The sequence below is a fragment of the Haliotis rufescens genome, unplaced genomic scaffold (genome assembly GCF_023055435.1).
Source record: "Haliotis rufescens isolate VD_foot unplaced genomic scaffold, xgHalRufe1.0.p SCAF_12, whole genome shotgun sequence".
NCBI lineage: Eukaryota > Metazoa > Mollusca > Gastropoda > Lepetellida > Haliotidae > Haliotis > Haliotis rufescens.
Window position 1 is genome coordinate 8,218,104 of NW_025963802.1, and position 20,711 is coordinate 8,238,814.

The 20,711-nt window shown below is 41.4% G+C and overlaps 1 protein-coding gene across 2 annotated transcripts in view; it reads right to left on the minus strand.

Annotated features, from left to right (window-relative positions):
• Positions 1-104: 104 nt before the first annotated feature.
• The window catches only part of LOC124143935 (A-agglutinin anchorage subunit-like), a 46,269-nt gene continuing 25,662 nt past the window's right edge, over positions 105-20,711 (minus strand). For both annotated transcript variants that reach the window (XM_048393339.1, XM_048393340.1), the window contains exons 3-8: positions 8,265-8,483; positions 7,479-7,724; positions 6,642-6,839; positions 5,777-5,986; positions 3,430-4,146; positions 105-2,066 (exon numbers count right to left, since the gene is read on the minus strand). In XM_048393339.1, the coding sequence (XP_048249296.1) occupies positions 1,459-2,066; positions 3,430-4,146; positions 5,777-5,986; positions 6,642-6,839; positions 7,479-7,724; positions 8,265-8,483 (2,198 nt within the window). In that variant the 3' untranslated portion in view covers positions 105-1,458. The remainder of the gene's footprint in view (positions 2,067-3,429; positions 4,147-5,776; positions 5,987-6,641; positions 6,840-7,478; positions 7,725-8,264; positions 8,484-20,711) is intronic.

The following is a 20,711-nucleotide window of genomic DNA, read 5'->3' on the forward strand; positions in this document are numbered from 1 at the left end:
ATTATCATTTGAATATTGCTGAGTGCGGCGTTAAAATACGGACGAATGAACAAACAAATCAAGTATTTCAAAAGCCTGCATTCAAAGAAAACTCAACAATGGAGTGTAGACTGTGTGTGTTTATTCCACCGGGAGGTGATGTCGGCTATAACATGGGGACGGTAAAGGGTGCAACATGTGCATATAGTCCCTAATAAAAGTGATACAGTATAGACATAATTTGATACTAACATTTACTTGCAACCGGGTAAGACTCGAATCAAATCCTTTAACAAATATGCATACGCCATCCTACTTCTATGTGCATGATAATATTCAAGAATGTATAACGGTTTGTGCGTAAAAACAACAATTAACTCTAGTGTATCAAAAATACCAGTGGAAACATTCTGATGGGAAGGTATAAGGGAAAAATAAAAAATATAGGGAAATAAGCTCCACTGTCAGTACATTTGAAATAGCGCGCATACAAATTCAACACATGTAAGAATTAATTGTGTAAATATGTTTATGCATTGATTCCAACGCGTATTTGGTTGACAAGGCTGGGAACCCATGATAGCATATCATTTTTCTGTTTCTAAACGTAAGTGTTCCCTTATTTATTTCCACCAGTATATCTTGACAGGGCCTTAAGACGTGTCTTGATGAGAATACATCGTTCAGCCGGGTCCATAAGACGTGTGTCGTTAGAAGTTAAGAATTGTCCAACGACCAGTGGCCCATCTTGTTAAATGTAAACATACAATATAAACGTTTTTTCATAAGATGAAACTTGGAAATATAAACAAATCTGCCATTTCATTACATTTCTTCACATCAATTCATATCATACAATAATAAATGAATATCACTGACTGTATACCAACACGACTGCACATCGAGTGAGTGAGTGTGTTGTGCCCCGCTTTAAACAGTATTTCAATTATATCACGGCTCACATGACCAAACGAAAGTGAATAACAGGATTTTGCAGAGCTATCAGAAAGCACGTTACATTTTATATCTACAATAAGGCACTTCTTGCAACGGAGATCGTGATAAGGAGTTTCGCAATCACACATAATAAACATTTTGAAAAATTTTAAACAATAAATATAAAAACATTATTCCACGAAACATACACAAACTAGCGACATCAATCTTGTCAAGTGTGTTCACACAAAGAACAACGTTTTGCGTGAGAGCATGTGATCTTTACCTCTGCAAGCCGAACATAATTTCTAAAAGGATATGGAATTTTGTAAAATAAATACTTTGTTCCAGAAAAAGCCGGGGAAAATATTTTTAACTCCCTGCTAGATGTCTAATCCGTGTCCACTTATGCAATTACTTACATTTTAAAACACAATATAATATATTTTCATGTCTCTAGTGATTTAATAGAACATGAAACCATGTCCATTTAAATAAACTTCGTTCTTGAACGTCTTAATATGGTGTTTCGGTTCAACTCTTTTACATCGTGCCTTCTGCGATTTTGTTTTTATTTCTGACTACGTAATCAACGTCCGACAAAACAAAAAGACAAAACACAAAAACTAGACAAAAGATTCCCGTCGACCCAATTGAAATAGCTGAAGGGCGTTCATCCAACACGCTGTAGAAGCGACGTTTAAACCTTGACACGTTTCTCTTGTCCACGGCAAGATTCTTGAGGTTCACCCTGGATATGGCCTCAGTGGTCTGGTTTGGGGACTTGCAGTAGCAGGAACACAACACGATGAGGGAACTGATCTGGGTGGTAAACCCCTCACTCAAATCATCCACGCTTTCAACAGGTTGGATGGTTGTGTAGAAGAAGGCGAGGGCGGAACCGGAAGTGACCTGAAGTCCTTGGCTGGATGGTTGGATTGTCTGGTCGCCCTTGGAGCTACTTGGCTCTGATTCAGAGATCAAGACGGTTTGTGGTTCTGTGGATGTGGGCGTTGGGCTGATCGTTGGGTCATTAGCTGATGTGGAGTCTGTTGTATGAACTGCGTTTGTTGGTGCAATTGTTGGATGGGTTGTCTCTGCAGAAACGTCAGCCGTAGATGGAACGTCATTGGCATCGGTTGAGGTATTATCTATCAAAGGAATAATATAGTTATTATGTCATCTGAGTTTGTATGGTTGTTGCAGTCTTTATTGTAAATGTCATTTTGAAACATATAAAAATGATGATACATTATAGTGATGAAATAGAGGACAATGGTCATTATTTAGGGGAACTTTTATGCCTATGACATTGATGAAGAAGATGACTGAAGCATCATATTGACGTGGACAATCAGCATGTGGGACATAACAGTGACACATAACAAACAAGAGTAACAGAGATTCTAATTGTAATATTACTGCTGATGACAACGTAGATGGCGTTGTTAGTGTATCAGATGAAACCTGTTACGGGTGTGTTTTCCATCGTCCCAAGATCGTTAACTGGTGTTTCTTGCCCCAACTGATATAAACATACCCAAAGAGATCACAGAAAATTCCCTTCCACTCTTCTAATGAAACACATGTTGGTTTGATTCATCAGATATCAATGCTATTGTTCCTGGGATGGTATAAACGCCTAGGGCGTCAACCTAATTTAGGACAACAGGTACATGTGCATCATTTACACAATTAAATCTAAAACGCGAGGTCGTGTGCATTCTTAGAACACAGGAACACAAAAGTGTTATGAGAAAATATTTGCACAATTAGATTTTCAAAGGACACGCTTGCTGTACTTCAAAGTGGGTATTATTGATTACCATTGTTTCGGTTACTATTGACAGACACAGGAAATCTATACACAGAGTGCATGGAGACGAGAGTCCGTTTCAGCAATACCCCATCAGAAAAAGCAATGTTTTGCTTGTATAACGCCACACTCGTCAATATTCCAGCCGTTTGACGGTCTGTAAATAATCGAGTCTCGACAATCCAGTGATTGACATCATGAGCATTGGCCCCTGCAACTGGGATACGATGACCTGCATCAAACAAGTCAGCGAACCTGACCACCCGATCTCGTTAGTCGTCTTTTACGACAAGCATGATGTGTTGAGGATAAATCCTAGCCCGGCTCTTCACCGGAGAGAGCGATATGCGTAAAAGGTTCAAATGCACGACAAACGATTTTTTCCGCGACCCACAACGATGCTTACTGTCGTGCTATATCCAGGGACATCGTGAGTGTGTGTGTGGTTTTACGCCGCTTTTAGCAATATTCAAGCAATATCACGGCGGGGGACACCAGAAATGGGATTCGAACCCGGGTCTTCGGCGTAACGAGCAAACGCTTTGACCACTAGGCTATCCCATCGCCCCAAGTGTTTTTCAAAAAAGATTAATAACCGATGTCGTGACCCATTTTAATCCGTCGTCGTGAACAACTTTGTTGTTTCGATAAGGCGTTCCCCCATGTCCATGATTATCACCACCATCTTCTTCACACACCTGGCAGGCTGTAACTTGTTGGGGATGTCGCATCGTAGCTGGGTACTGACGTCCCAGTTGTATTCTGGTTATCCGAGGAACTTGTAGGTTTGGGACCATTGACTGCTTCTGTTGTCGTGCTAGTCGCTGTGGAAGTGTCATAAACGAATTTGTCAGTTGTAGTAGTTGCGTTGTTTCTTGGTGTTGCCGTTGTCGCAGCCGAATCGGTTTCGTTGTTGCTGTGGGTGGTAGTCTCATTTGTAGTGGTTGCGTTGTTGCTTGGGGTCGTAGTCTCATTTGTAGTAGTTGTGTTGTAGGTTTGGGTCGTGGTCTCATGTGTAGTAGTTGTGTTGTAGGTTTGGGTCATCGTCTCATTTGAATCTGTTGCGTTGTAGCTCTGAGTCGCTTCATTTGTTGTGGTTGCGTTGTTGCTTGGGATCGTAGTCTCATTTGTAGTAGTTGTGTTGTAGGTTTGGGTCGTGGTCTCAATTGTAGTAGTTGTGTTGTAGGTTTGGGTCGTGGTCTCAATTGTAGTAGTCGCATTGTAGGTTTGGGTCGTGGTCTCATTTGAATCTGTTGCGTCGTAGCTCTGGGTCGTTGTCTCGGGTGAACTGGTTTCGTTGTTGCTTGGTGCTGTCGATGTTGAGGAGTTGGTGTTGTCTGTGGTTGTCTCTGCATTGGTTACATTGATGGCTGATGTTGTGGCCTCAGTTGTCTGGGCTGTCGTAGTGGTGGGATCTGCAAGTAATGAAACTACAGTAAACTACGTTTAAAACACCATACAGTAAAGTACGGTTATAACGAACTCAAAGGGACTACTAATTTTAGTTCGTTATAACCGTAGTTCGTTATAAGCATATATACAATATAACAACAGCATATAGTCGGGACCAAAAATGTCAGTTCGTTATATCCGTCAGTTCGTTATAAGCGTGTTCGTTATAACCGTAGTTTACTGTATATAAATTGACATGCAAATATATAACGTCAACGCTAGATAATTACCAGTCACGATTATCTGCCGAAACAGATTCCATTGGGCGTAATAGGCAAAATAATGGTGAAAATTAGATGAATGGCTCACTGAATTTCAGTGATGACACCAGGGGTTGGCGGAAAACGTAAGCATGTCCTGCTCTACCAACAGAACCCTCCAGTCACACCATATGCTTAAATAAGTGTTTGTTTGTTGCCTACGCTGAACAGCAGTACAGACAATCAAGCCTTTCCCAGACAATCTAGTCACTTTTAATATGTTTACATACCCCCGAACCATATCGAACCTCACATTATTACAACATCGAGTGCAACAGTAAGCATTAATCAATGATAGTTTAATCAGAATTATAGTACACAATGGAATATGTTTCAGCACCACTGTCTCAAAAGGTGGAAAAACATTGGCAAGTTGAAAAGTGTATACTTTTACATCGGTAGGCATTAGCGGCGTAAGAACATACTCACTCGCTCGTCCTCATGTGAAACGGAGACACGCCATCTGCGTAATGTATACCATTACTGATCATAACACCAATTGGCCGACAAACAGAGTGGGTTTCGCATTACTTTAAAACCTGTGTGATATTGGTACATGCAGTCTCATTTCAAAGACCAAAACCTCAAGCCAATATATGGCATAATAAGGTATGAGGAGTTTACAGGCCCCAGATCCATTGTAAGGTATGACCGCCTACGTGGCCTAGTGGTAGAGCGTCTGCCCGGTAAACGGAAGTTCGGGGTTCGATCCCCGGCCGCGTCATACCAAAAGACGTTAAAAGATGGTATTTGTTGTTACCCCTGTGTCTGAGTGGGGTATTCATGTTAAACTGAGACATGGTATCTCGGCACTATAATATTAGCATTAATCCGGACACACACACACACACACACACACACACACACACACACACACACACACACACACACACCGCTAAATACGTGCAATCATAACGCGACGTTAACTCCATTTCTTCCCACTTTACCAATTTATGGTATGAATCTATATTTTGTACCCCACCTATTTCACGGGCAATTGGTTCGACAAGTAATATTTTCGTTAAAAATCAGACGCAGGTCATCGAGAAAGGACACCCGCCATTTCCCACCCCGTCACTAAAACGTATTTGGAACAGACATATAAGTTCCTAATTAACCAAATCATATTGCAATCATACGTACAGCGGAACCTCGTTACTCCGGAAACCCGCCACACTTGACTGTGTAAATGTTCTCATATACATGTATTTAAAAGGAAATTACCATATATCAATGCATCGTGAATACGGACATTAATGAATCCGTACAATTTCAATAGCAAGGGCTCCGTTCACACCAGCAACGTTTTAATATCCATGTTACAAATACTTACCATAATGTACCCAAACTTTGACTTCACACAGAGATAACATGCCCGGCTTGTTGAGAGCTACTTTGACATATCGTGCAGTCGTGTTGGGCTCGCACGTCATGTTGACGGGGTGTTCTGCTATGTCGGTGTGTTCTGCACACACGTTGAAGCAAACCTGACCAAGCGCACACTCAACTCCCACGTACACTGTAAAGTTTTCAAGTGCATGTCCTGCAAGGGAGAAGGTTTGTCATGAATTTTACTTATCTTAAAAAAAGAAGAATTAAGAATTGACTGGTGTGAGAAATAAATACCTTGTCCATTTGATATGTTCACATATTTTTTAATTTTTTAATTTTTATTTTTATTTTCACATATGAGCACGATTAAAACATGGGTTTTTATTTGTTCAATGTAATGATGCACTAAGAATAAAACAAGCCTGAACGGTCAAGGATACGTATACAAAGTTAAATGTAGAAGTACATAACACAAAGGTTCTTTCTTATTCTTTGAAAATAATGGAATTGTTTGCTGGAGATTGGATTTTTATATAATGAAGAAAATCAGCTACAGTTGCTAGAGCAGATACTAATTAAATTAAAACTATGAGCTTAAATCTTTGGTAAGAAAAATACCTTGCAACAATGTAGTTTTTGTGGCAGGCACTATCTTATGATTTCAACCGCCTAATGTATAATTACGTTTTCAATAATTTTCAGCGACAATTTATCTCCCCCCCCCCCCCCCCCCCCCCACACACACACACACACATATACCCACACACACCCCTCCCGCCCATAACGGTCTTATTAGTTTTCAGTTACGAGTAAGTTTAAGAATTTGAGAAGGATTGAGTAAAAGTAAACAGTCTAAGGCATTCTACCTTTAATAGTCAGGTATTCAATCTGTTTCTCAGATTCTAAATCAACTTGCCACCAGGGGAGTTCGGTAGTGTTCTGAGTTGCACTGCAAAGCTGCTGATCTTTCCCGTCCACTGCCATCCAGCCTGACCTTGGCAAGGCCGTGACCTGCACTGAACTCTGATGTGTCGTCTTGTTCAAGGCAACATTTACCGCCATGTCTGTATTACAAAATAAAAGACATAATAAGCAATGTTTAGCTGTCGTTCGGAATATTGAAGTTGACTATAGACCACCTATCATCGTGGAACGACCTCCGTTAATGATGCCTTGCCTAATTTGACTCTCCTCGATAAAACTGATATAGTGTCGGCGCTCATCCCGACTCACTCACACATTTACTTTACCTATTCTTGGAGCCAACGCCTTCTTATTGCTGGAATATTGCTAAAAGCAACGTTAAACCATACTCACTCCGTGGATAACTATCTCTCCAGATCATACAAAAAATCGAAATACGTACAACGATCAGTATTCTGATTCTCCCCACCAAGACGCAGATGGTGGGTGATCACATTCTTTCCACTTCTTTCTACATCATACCGTTTCCGGATGAACAGTGGTCTTTGATCAATACCTCATACTCGGAATAGCACAACATGCCAATAGCAGTTGGATAGTTGGTGAAAAGCGTGACACTGGATACAAACCTCAGTGACACATACTTCCACCTCACCTCACACTGGACACACACCCCAACCTCAAACTGACACTGGACACGCACCCCCACCTCACACTGACACTAGACACATACCTTGAGGGGTATACACCTCAACCTCACATTGACACTGGACACATACCTTGATGGGTATACACCTCAACCTCACAGACAGAAAGTCGCCTCTTCACGCTGCCAGGTAATCGCACGCGTATGTTTGATGCGTATATTACATATCCACCAGTCCCCGCACCTAGGGGATCACACTGTATCTGGAGTGTTTCCCCTGGTGGTACTGTTTCATTGGTCTGGTAGCAGGGGATGTAATCACAGACACCATTTATGCATGTGTCAGCCCGCTCCACAACAAAGTCACCCAGAGGGTACACTGCACCAGATGACAAAAATGTTTTTATTAGTTTTGAGCATTTGTTTATTGTTGTGGCATTCAGGTGTTACGTCAATAATACTTATATCAGCTTTTTCGATTCAATGATTTACCATAGGACCATGTAATTGTAACACTGATATCAGTTACTTTATATGTATCCCGTCGTCATAAGCTTTTGGGGGCCAAAGAAATAGCTCGACTTATCCGGGTTCGATACATCCGTGTCGACATTACTACCGTACCGTTTAAGGCCATTGTACTTGATACTATTTCTAACGATTGCGTTTTTCAATCATTTTGAATTCGAGGTTTAACTTATTTTTAACTCTTGGGACTATAAATTTAGTTCGAGACAACCGGGAATTCGACACATCCCGTCGTCACAGTTTGATTATAATAGTGATGAATAAAATAGTTTGGTTTGCTGGGACTGAACTATGAGTTCGACTCAACCTAGGTTCGACAACGGAGTTCGACTGATATACTAGGTTAAACACGTCAGTCTGACCTGTGTTTGTGATAATGGTAGCACCTTACCATAGGATGTCGTGATGTTGATGGCGTAGATGCCTATTTCATGGCCGAGGCTGACGTCCCAGGAGGAGTTGTTCTGTTCCTGAGTGGTGGAGCAATTGTTAATCAACTGTGCGCACTCGGTGTCGACTCCGTCCACCCCTAACCCACTGTGGAGCTCAATGGTCATGTTCAAAACTGAACTCTGCGTCGTATGCTTCCAAAGGGCTGCGTTGTACATATCTGAAATTAAGCATGTCATATAAGTCCAGATAAATTTAGTTAACAAATATTTCATTAGATCTCTACCTCAACGCCCCACAATGCCTTCTGTCATGAGTCCCATAAACGTTGGATGGAGAAAAAGCCTAAATGCGCGAATCCGTAGATACAGAGAGCATACAAGAATCTCGTTGGATACAGAGAGCATGCCAAGTTATCATTAGAAACGGATAACAGTGTAGGCTTTCGCTAGGTTCTCGTTAGATGCAGAGAGCATACCAGGTTCTCGTTAGATGCAGAGAGCATACCAGGTTCTCGTTAGATACAGAGAGCATACCAGGTTCTCGTTAGATACAGCGATCATACCAGGTTCTCGATAGATACAGAGAGCATACCAGGTCTTCGTTAGATACAGAGAGCATACCAGGTTCTCGTTAGATACAGCGATCATATCAGGTTCTCGATAGATACAGAGAGCATACCAGGTTCTCGTTAGATACGGAAAGCATACCAGGTTCTCGTTAGATACAGAGACCTTACCTGGTTCTCGATAGATGCAGAAATAATACCAGGTTCTCGTTAGATGCAGAGATCATATCAGGTTCTCGTAAGATACAGATGGCGTACCAGATTCTCGTTAGATACAGCGATCATATCAGGTTCTCGATAGATACAGAGAGCATACCAGGTTCTCGTTAGATACAGCGATCATACCAGGTTCTCGATAGATACAGAGAGCATACCAGGTCTTCCTTAGATACAGAGAGCATACCAGGTTCTCGTTAGATACAGCGATCATATCAGGTTCTCGATAGATACAGAGAGCATACCAGGTTTTTGTTAGATACGGAAAGCATACCAGGTTCTCGTTAGATACAGAGAGCATACCTGGTTCTCGATAGATGCAGAAATAACACCAGGTTCTCGTTAGATGCAGAGATCATACCAGGTTCTCGTTTGATAAAGAGAGATTGGTATGTTCTCGTTAGATACAGAGAACATAGTATGTTTTCGTTAGATACAGACAGCATACCAAGTTCTCGATAGATACAGAGCTCATACCAGGATCTCGTTGGATACAGAGAGCATACCAGGTTCTCGTTAGATAAAGAGAGCATACCAGGTCCTCGTTAGATACAGAGAGCATAGTATCTTCTCGTTAGATACAGAGAGCATGCCAAGTTCTCGATAGATACAGAGGGCATACCAGGTTTTCGTTAGATACAGAGAGCATACCAGGTTCTCGTTAGATATAGAGAGCATACCAGGTTCTCGTTAGATACAGAGAGCATACCAGGTTCTCGTTAGATAGAGATCACAGCAGGTTCTCGTTAGATGCAGAGAGCATATCGGGTTCTCGCTAGATACAGAGATCATACCAGGATCTCGTTAGATACAGAGAGCATACCAGGTTCTCGATAGATACAGAGGGCATACAAGGCTCTCGTTAGATACAGAGGGCATACAAGGCTCTCGTTAGTTACAGAGAGCACACCAGGTTCTCGTTAGATACAGAAAGCACTGTAGGTTCTCGATACATACAGAGAGCATTGTAGGTTATCGTTAGATACAGAAAGCATTGTAGGTTCTCGTAAGATACAGAGAGCATTTTAGGTTCTCGATAGATACAGAGAGCATACCAGGTTCTCGATAGATACAGAGAGCATTGTAGGTTCTCGTTAGATACAGAGAGCATTGTAGGTTCTCGATAGATACAGAGATCATACCAGGTTCTCGTTAGATACAGAGAGCATATAAGGATCTCGTTAGATACAGAGAGCACACCATGTTCTCGTTAGATACAGAAAGCAATGTAGGTTCTCGATGCATACAGAGAGCATTGTAGATTCTCGTTAGATACAGAAAGCATTGTAGGTTCTCGTTAGATACAGCGAGCATAGTATCTTCTCGTTAGATACAGAAAGCATTGTAAGTTCTCGTTAGATACAGAGAGCATAGTATCTTCTCGTTAGATACAGAGAGCATTGTAGGTTCTCGATAGATACAGAGAGCATACGAGGTTCTCGTTAGATACAGAGAGCATTCTAGGTTCTCGATAGATACAGAGAGCATACCAGGTTCTCGATAGATACAGAGAGCATACCAGGTTCTCGATAGACACAGAGAGCATACCGGGTTCTCGATAGATACAGAGAGCATACAAGGCTCTCGTTAGTTACAGAGAGCACATCAGGTTCTCGTTAGATACAGAAATCACTGTAGGTTCTCGATACATACAGAGAGCATTGTAGGTTCTCGTTAGATATAGAGAGCATTGTAGGTCCTCGATAGATACAGAGAGCATACCAGGTTCTCGATAGATACAGAGAGCATTGTAGGTTCTCGATAGATACAGGGAGCATACCAGGTTCTGGCTGAATACAAAGAGCATACCAGGTTCTTGTTAGATGCAAAGAGCATACCTGGTTCTCGATAGATACAGAGAGCATACAAGGCTTTGTTAGATACAGAGAGCATACCAGGTTCTCGTTAGATACAGAGAGCATTGTAGATTTTCGATAGATACAGAGAGCATACCAGGTTCTCGATAGATACAGAGAGCATACAAGGCTTTGTTAGATTCAGAGAGCATACCAGGTTCTGGCTGAATACAGAGAACATACCAGGTTCTCGATGGATACAGAGAGCATACCAGGTTCTGGCTGAATACTGAGAGCATACCAGGTTCTCGATAGATACAGAGAACATACCAGGTTCTCGTTAGATACAGAGGGCATTGTGGGTTCTCGTTAGATACAGAGGGCATTGTGGGTTCTCGTTACAAGAGCAAAAGCCTACTCCATGTTACTGACCAAGCGAGTTCCTTAAAACAGATCCTGACAAACACGCACTTGTGTATTATTTCGTCCAAGCCCCTCCCAACCAATTACCAGCCAATCAGGCAATAGTAGTCCGCCTGTGGTCGTGGCCTAATGTTTGTTCGGTTCATGAACACATAAACTCCAAAATAAGTTTTCTTGGTTAGCCAATCAAATTCCATGTAATCACTTGCTTTCTTAAGTATTCTGACTCATATACATATGGTTAGCTCGTCCGATCATCTGTGTGACTACCTATATAAGTCAATCCCATTCTCATGTATTGCTACCAGACTGCGCATCCCCGACCTCCATACCCCATTAACATACACATACATATACACATAAACACACACACATACACACAAACACACACATATACACACACACAAACACACACATATACAAACACATACATATACACACGCAATCACACATACATACACACACATATACACACATACACCCACATACATACACACATACACACACACACACACACACGCGCGCGCGCAAACACACATATAGACACATACACCCACATACATACACACATATACATACACACATACACATACATATACACATAAACACACACACATACACACACAAACACACACATATACACACACACACACACATATACACACACATACATATACACACACATATAAACACGTACACACACACACACACACACACACACACACACACACACACACACACACACACACTCAACACTGACGCCACCCTAACAGTCGAGTAACCCTTATAACCACCCCCTCCTCCCTGAAATAAGTCAACCTCGCCCTTATATTATTCTAACCGTATATATCAACACCAACCTGGCCTAGACATTGGTATTCGTACACACATTCTGTGACTCCTCAACCAACACGTCAACACGTTCACAGAAAGTCAATCCGTCCACAACTCAAAATATCACCGATATTTCACACCAGATACGAACATAATTAAGCATAAACGTGAACGGGTCTGTCGTTCTTATTATAAGTCTTGCTACACGAGTTGACTTTCACCTATATTGAAGTTTATTCTTTAACACCCTCCTTATGTATGATCGCTGTTGTACACTTAAATTATGGTTCAATGTGCAGTGAAACTCTTACACTTGGAATACCCCGAGAATCGATATAAACATGATCACATGGAACTCAACTATTGATCAGTGTAGCTTCGGGTCATCTTCCTGATGTTTCATTGTCCAATGATTTGTTATTGAATTTCCTTAGAAAATAATCATAAACAGAATTTGTGCAAAGTTGAAATTGGAATAACGCAATTCAGATCTAGTGATGTTTCGTGTGTCATTAAATGAGTGAGTGAGTTGGGCTTAACGCCGCTTTGAACAATATTCAAGTTATATCACGGCGTGTCAGCTAAATGTGTGAGGAAAGCACGAAGTAATGCAGGTCTCAGATCTCAGTTTCTGACGTGTCCAGGGGATGCAACTCTGCACAGAGAATTGCGACTCCTTAGATGACAGGGTCACCCGTAATTAAACTAAACAAATGAAGCATTATTTTATGAAAAGCGTCTATTTATATAACGGTAATGCTTTTTAAAATAAAATAATTGCATAACCTTCTGTATTTTACCTTGAAGCAGTGTATCATATATACTGACTTCAAAGATTGGTTTTATCAATACTATTGCGTCTGTGGCCGACGTTTTAAGGCCAGCAAAAGTGTGGAAGACTGCAGCGTAAAACCATGTTTGGCAATCAATTCGGTACCGCATGAAACATGAGTACCCATGTCCATCATCCGTACCACTGACTTTGTGTAACCAATACCTGCTAACGTGACAACATAATATAACCTGACAAGGCAAATAAGCTGGTGTTTAAATTAAATTATGTAATTCATGAACATTATTTTAACTGTGAAACAATATACTTTATATATTTTGGTTTATTGTGTCTCATAAGCCTTATGGCTGGGCGTTATTTTAATGACTTATATGTCCATTTTTGAATATAGACAACTTATGTAACGCGTGACACTTATATTCTCTCTCTCCCTCTCCCTCTCTCTCTCCTCTCTCTTTCCCTCACTCCCTCCCCCTCTCTCTCCTCTCTCCCTCTCTTTCTCCCCCTCTCTCCTCTCTCTTTCTATTTCTCTCTCCCTCTCTCCCCCCTCTCTCTCCCCTCTCTCCCCTCTCTCCCTCTCTCTCTTATCCCCCCCCCCCCCCCCCCCTCTCTCTCTCTCTCTAAACGAGAACCGGATGGCGGTAGGGAAACCGATACTTAAACACATTGCTTGGCTAGCCAATCATATGCCACGAAATCGCTTGCACTTTATTAATATCTGCATCAAAAAATTAGATACGACAAACATGGAAAATGAAATTACTCGTAAAGTCAAGTCTGAAACTGCCCAATATGCTCGCAATGGAGGTGGAGGAGTTAAAGGTGGAGTTATTCCCCCTGAATGACCACACAATCGTTTTCAGGGTGGCCAGTTGAAGTATTCCACTCTTTCCTTTGAAGGTTTCACTTTGTTTGCTCGGCATACTACAGGACATTGGAAACAAGCAATGTCTAGGCTGTTTCAATGTATCAAATATTGATTTTTCCAGTCTTCGCGATGGTTACCATGCACACACATTTTGATGATCCAGGTCGATCAATCGATCTGACCTTTAAAGACCGAATTATAAGACAATTTAGCTCAGACATTGTTCCATGTGTTTGGGAGATGTTGACGGCTGCGAACTCTATAACAATCTTGTCGCTGTTTGTTTGTATAAACGCCGCTGGTTGCGAGATTCCCATCATTAACTGTGGTAAACGTTTGTTTTTATCCACTGAAAAGGACTTTCATTAGTTCATGGAAAGTTTTGTCCATTTCTGGTGATTTCAATGGGTAGGTTCACAAGATGGTCTGGTACAAAGACAATAATAACACTACAGTTGCAGTTCTGATGTCTATGATTCATTAAATGATTGTACTTGTTGGTGGCAAAAGTTTGTTTAGGCTTAGAACTTTTCAGCCTGCCCTCGTATGAGTGGAGTACTCATGTTCAACAGCAGCATGGTATCTCAGTGTGCTAGCACTATAAATCCATAGCAAAAGTTTCTAACAAAACCAGCTGAGGTCAAAGACATGCTCATATTCAAATACTTAAAAAATGCTTCTTGACAACCTCTAACATCAGCCTTTTTGACACACTGTAGCCTTAAGTATACTGGTAGTGTTGTTATAACTTCAAAACACCCACGTTGATATGAACATAGCACCTGTTCTCATTATATGTACATATACTGAACAACAAAAGTTCCTGTGACATCGAATAAGATTTAATGCAAAGTTAAGTTTTTTACCAAATCTGAAACAATTTCTGTTTGCAACAGATAACAGACTCCTGTAAGTGTTCAAATGGTTTAATTTGCCATACTGACTTCAGAAAATGCGTGATTTCATAAAAAAAAACATGAACATGCCAAAATGTCAATTTACAAATCAGTAGCGTGTGTGTCCACCTGTGGTTGCGATGCAAGCAACACACCTTCGTCTTCGTGAATAGAACTTGTCCTCACTGCATGGCCGTCCAGCGTAGACGCTGTCTGCACCACTGTAGACGTGCTTGACGGTGGTTTCCTGTCAAAATGGGACGTCTGGCAGGTCTTCTGGCGTCAATCCCTGCACATCTGAGGCGGCGACGTACGGTTTGTGAAGATATTCGTTGAAGGCCAGGGATGCTTCTTGCAGTCACTGTTGCTGTCTGGAATCGATTTCGTAGGTGTGTTGTTCGAATCCAGTTGTCTTGTCGATTATTGGTTACGCGCGGCCTGCCACTCCGAGGATGGTCTCTGACTGCATTCGACTGTTGCCAACGTTGCCATAAACACCAAATGTTGTTTCTGTGGACGTTAAATTGTCTTGCAACATCACGTTGACTCGATCCTGCTTCAAGCATACCAATGGCTCGCAGACGCTCATTTTCGGACAGGCGTGGCATTTCGTAATGTTGAATAATTGCGTAAATTTGTTTTTCTGAGTGGTTGCTGTCAGCACGATGCAAAACAATGCATATGGAATTCCGTTAACGCACATGTTTTTATACCCATTCTTGGGTAGTGAAATGCTTGGGGCTTGCATAAAAGTCAATTTTTGCATGGAATACATGCTTTTCTGTAGCAGTTGCGTTTTTGTGACTTGATTCCATACATGTACTACTATTATTGAAAACCAAACTTTACTTGTTTGAAAAATACACTAAAATTTCTAAACGTTTTGCTCATTTAAAAAATTGAAAACCTTTTCATTCCATTTCCATCACAATTACCACAGAACACTTTAAATGTTAATGATAAAGAGAGGGGTTTGGAATGAATGCTTTTGGAACATAACTAGACAATAGGTATTGACAGTTGTGTTGCCTTGAGTATACGTCCGACACATCGTGAGGCAACGGTATGTTTCAGCATTGTTAACAGTATGACCGTCTCCGTGGTCTAGTGGTCGCGTCAAACCAAAAGACGTTAAAAGATGATACTTGTTGTTACCCTGCCTGGCGCCTTGCTTTAAGGGGCTAAAACAAGGGCTGGTCGGCTCGGAGTCAGTATACTGTGTCTGAGTGGAGTATCCATGTTAAACTGCAGCATGGTATCTCAGTGGACGCACTATATAATCGGCATTAGTCCGGACTTGTACAAGCAGCCACACACACACACGTGTATGCACGTCGCTATATAAATGCAATAATCTTGGACGCGACGTTAAACCCCATTTCACCTCACCTTGTTGATAGTATTACAAACTTTCTGACATGGATTTGTTTAATGTCTTATAGCAGAATCTTACTGTCAACATGGAAAACATGTTTGGCGCAAGACGAAGTTAATCTGATGACGTGGTGGGTGCTCTTGTTATTCGCTACTGGTTTGACTGGTCCAGACCCGATTATTTACAGGCCATAGTTGGTGTATATCTCGCTGTGGCTTCATACAACACTCACTCGGGTCATCTATGTATTCTGTATTTTGAGTTGCACAAACAAGCATACATGTTTGACATGACCGTCACACGAGTTTATATATCATGTAACAAAACATCTGGGTTTGTAGGCTATCGGGAATTAGGATAAGTTGCAACTACACAATCATCACTCTCTCGTGGTGTTCTGTGTTCTGTGATGCCCTTTCTGGGGACGCACTGTCGACGTGTCAGGTTACTCATGTGTGGGGTCAAATTTAATAACACCACAATGTAAACTATAGCCTCGTTATCCCCCTCCGCCCAGCGTTATTTATAAACATGTTATTTGAGCAAGAGAAATTGTTCATTTCGTGACACAGCAGTGATAATAGCAATTTATATTGTAGTAAACAATATTTACGTGATCCAGATTACGTAATTTCGAAATGGGCGGACTTAGAAGGTTTGTGTGTGGGGGTGGGGGTGGGGGGTGGGGTGGTGGTGGGGGGGTTGGGGGGGTGGGGTTGTGAGGTGGCAAATAATTGGTTATTCGGGATGCTTAATTCCATCGGATACAAAAATACGTTAACGCGGTCTAACAAGTTGACAAGGTTAACAAACGGTCACCGACCCTTCTCTAACCACAATATGGCTTCACCAATTGGTTGTTTTACATTTCATATATGGGTATTATATGATTGTTATGTCATGTTTACAGTCCTGGTGCTACATGTGTTTGAGATTGTCTGATCCACAATCCATTATTTACGGACCGACGTCATGTCATGACTCTTGCTGAGTGCGGCGTTCAACAACAAACAAATACTTTAATGTGTTTAAAAGCAAATTATAAACAACATATGTAAAACACTTGGTGTGTCATAGATAGTGAAAATATATAGAGGTTTGAAGTGTGATTTGTCAAACAGAGATATGCTTTTAGAGTCTAAATGTCATTCCATGCACACCGTACCATTTTCCTCATCAGACAGGTAGCAAAGGGGCCGAGAGCGCTGGAACTGTCTTTTGTGTCCAAAGGCTGCAAGGATTCACATATTACCCTGAGTGTGATTCTTGGGCGGTTTCAGTTTGGCTGAAAAGGTCCACCAATGTACCCCGTGATATTCCTCTACAAGACAACTAACCCCTATTTTCTGTACGTTTGGCACTGCGTGGCGGTTATCATCAAAGCCGACTACACCTATGAGGATTGGGTGGCCTCCATTGTGTTGTCTGGCTAAGTGTGTGTGTGTGTGTGTGTGTGTGTGTGTGTGTGTGTGTGTGTGTGTGTGTGTGTGTTATATTCCCCAACAACGTGACTTAATGCTCATGCCATCAACCACTAGTTAGTGATTAGTAGCAGGCAGCAGACACAATCTGGAATATATCTAAAACCCTATTCAGTCACAGTGTGCCACGTGTTCAATGCATCATGCACGAAAGTAAATTGGTGCAAGCTTCCTGTGTTTATACCTGCAGTAAGTTGTCTCAAGACTGGCATGGTAAAATTTAAATCATATTCTGATATATGTGTCGCAAAATCATATTCTGAACGATAACGTTAACATATTGATTTACAACGTACAATTATTTCTTTTTGGCTATGTCTCCGGATCTACCGTCATCGTTTATGTATCCTTACTTATACTGTGTATTATGCATTATATCTCAATCTCAATTGTAATATATACCCCTGATCCATTCCCTGCCATGGCTCCGTTTTGACACCGATTCGAAAAGAGCGACGCTTAAAATAGCCCTCAAATTGTTTTACTCCCTCAGGCGAGAGAAATTATGTGCTTAGTTAAGGAGAGGAGAGATAGAGGCTGAAATGAAGCTATGAAGAATGGGGCCTGGGTTTATATTAACATGTATATAAGCACTGGGTAATTGAGGATGTCGCTTATAAAGTTGTCGTTGGAATTGTATTTTAATACATGACACAGTTAGCTATCAACAGACTTTCAATCTGTAACACAACGAACTGATTGATGAGTGATGTGAATGGTTGAGTATTTATGGGTTAAACATCACAGTGTCAGCAACAACCTTTGTAAGGCTTTTGATCCTTTCGTAGAGTACCATGGTTGAATAGATAAAAGGATTATATCTTGAACAGACAAGCACGGCCAGTACTTTAAAAGGTCTTTTGTCCGTTACCTGGTTACTGAATGAAATGTTGAATTTATTGTTTTATCAGTCGTATATTCCATCCTTTTCATATTTGGTAGCGTGAGCACTTTAACGGTGCCATGTTGGGAGTCAGTAGAAACGACATCGACAATGATTAATAGCCTTGACCTTATCGGGATGGATTGAACATTTGTGTAACATTAGAATGACCATTATTGTCATAAGTGTGTATGTTCCTATCCGGTCTGAAAATACGGTTCTGTCTGAGGAATAACATAATATTGCAAGATATTGGAAATATTTGAAAATTCATAATACTTTCTGTAAAAAGAATTGTTTTAGAAAGTAGGAACCACTTTTTGTACTCTCAGAGGGATGGAAAACTCACAAGGACGAGTGGGAGAACTCACTCAGAAGGTAAGGCTTATAGGGACAGATTAAAGGATGTCTGACCACATGCCTCTGGGCAATGTGAGAATCACGCCTTTCAATATTTGCAGCAGGGTAGCGATAGTTGAATGTTGTACAGTTACTGGAGTTGGACACACACACGAGTTTTGTTTGTTTGTTCGTTTGTTGTTTAACGCCACACTCAGCAATATTCCAGCTGATGATGGCGGTCGGTAAATAATCGATTCTGGACAGACAATTCAGTGATTGATATCGTGAGCATCGATCTATCCACCTGGGATACAAGGACATGTATCAACTAAGTCAGCGAGCCTGACAACCCGATCCCGTTAGTCGCCCAAAGGACGTGTCATATCTTATCACGAGTTAAATTGTGTAATATGTATCACGGACCAAATTCACCAGCCACGTAATATGTATCACGGACCAAATTCACCAGGCATGTTATATGTATCACGGACCAAATTCACCAGCCACGTAATATGTATCACGGACCAAATTCACCAGCTACGTAATATGTATCACGGACCAAATTCACCAGGCATGTAATATGTATCACGGACCAAATTCACCAGGCATGTTATATGTATCACGGGCCAAATTCACCAGCCACGTAATATGTATCACGGACCAAATTCACCAGCCACGTAACATGTATCACGGACCAAATTCACCAGGCATGTAATATGTATCACGGGCCAAATTCACCAGCCACGTAATATGTATCACGGACCAAATTCACCAGGCATGTAATATGTATCACGGGCCAAATTCACCAGGCGTGTAATATGTATCACGGGCCAAATTCACCAGCCATGTTATATGTATCACGGGCCAAATTTACCAGCCATGTAATATGTACCACGGGCCAAATTCACCAGGCATGTAATATGTATCAAGGGCCAAATTCATCAGGCATGTAATATGTTTCATGGACCAAATTCACCAGCCATGTAATATGTATCACGGGCCAAATTCACCAGGCGTGTAATATGTATCACGGGCCAAATTCACCAGGCACCTAATATGTATCACGGGCCAAATTCACTTGGCACCTAATATGTATCACGGGCCAAATTCACCAGGCGTGTAATATGTATCACGGGCCAAATCCAACTGACACGTCATTCGTAACACGGGCCAAGTCCAACAAGCATGTGAAAGTAAGAGGCCAAATTCAATAGACATGTCATATATTAAACACGGGCTCCGTTCAATAGGCAGATAAATATGTAAACATGGACCAAATTCTATAGCAAATCATATGTACACACGGGCAGACAATTCACTGACGGGCTAAGTTCAATGGACAAACCAGTGTAACACGGGTAAAAAAAAATAGGTAAATCATACGTAAATACGAGCTCTTTTAAATGGGCAGATACTATTAAACACGAACCAAATTCAAAAGGCACATCGTATGTACACACGGGCCAAATTCAGCAGACAAATAGGCAAGTCATACGTTAACACTGGCGAAGTCCACGTTATAGGCAGACACTTCGTGCCAAGTCTACATGTGTGCATCTCATACCAGACATGCGGAGGACATTTCCACTTTTGACGCATTGGTGACAAAATTATGTCGGATGCAGTTCCCTATTTGACCTGTAACATGTGTTCCCTTGTATTTTTTCAGGTGAACCATTGACTTGCCTTTGTATGTGTTTTGGACCTGTGCCAACGGTGGAGAAGGATACATTCACCTTTTCGCGACCACCTGCCGTAAAGCTTTGTGTTATCTTTTCAAGCAGCATTAAAAGGGGAAAACTTATCTTATTGAAGCAGCGTCTGTTTTCCTTTAGGATTTTTTCTTAGGATTTTCGAAAATGGGTAGTTGTAGGTAGACTGCTTTACCCAACACATGTTCCCTTGTTTTTTAGGTGAACAATTGACTTACCTTTGCATGTGTTTGTGACGGGTGTCACCGCTGGGGCAGGATA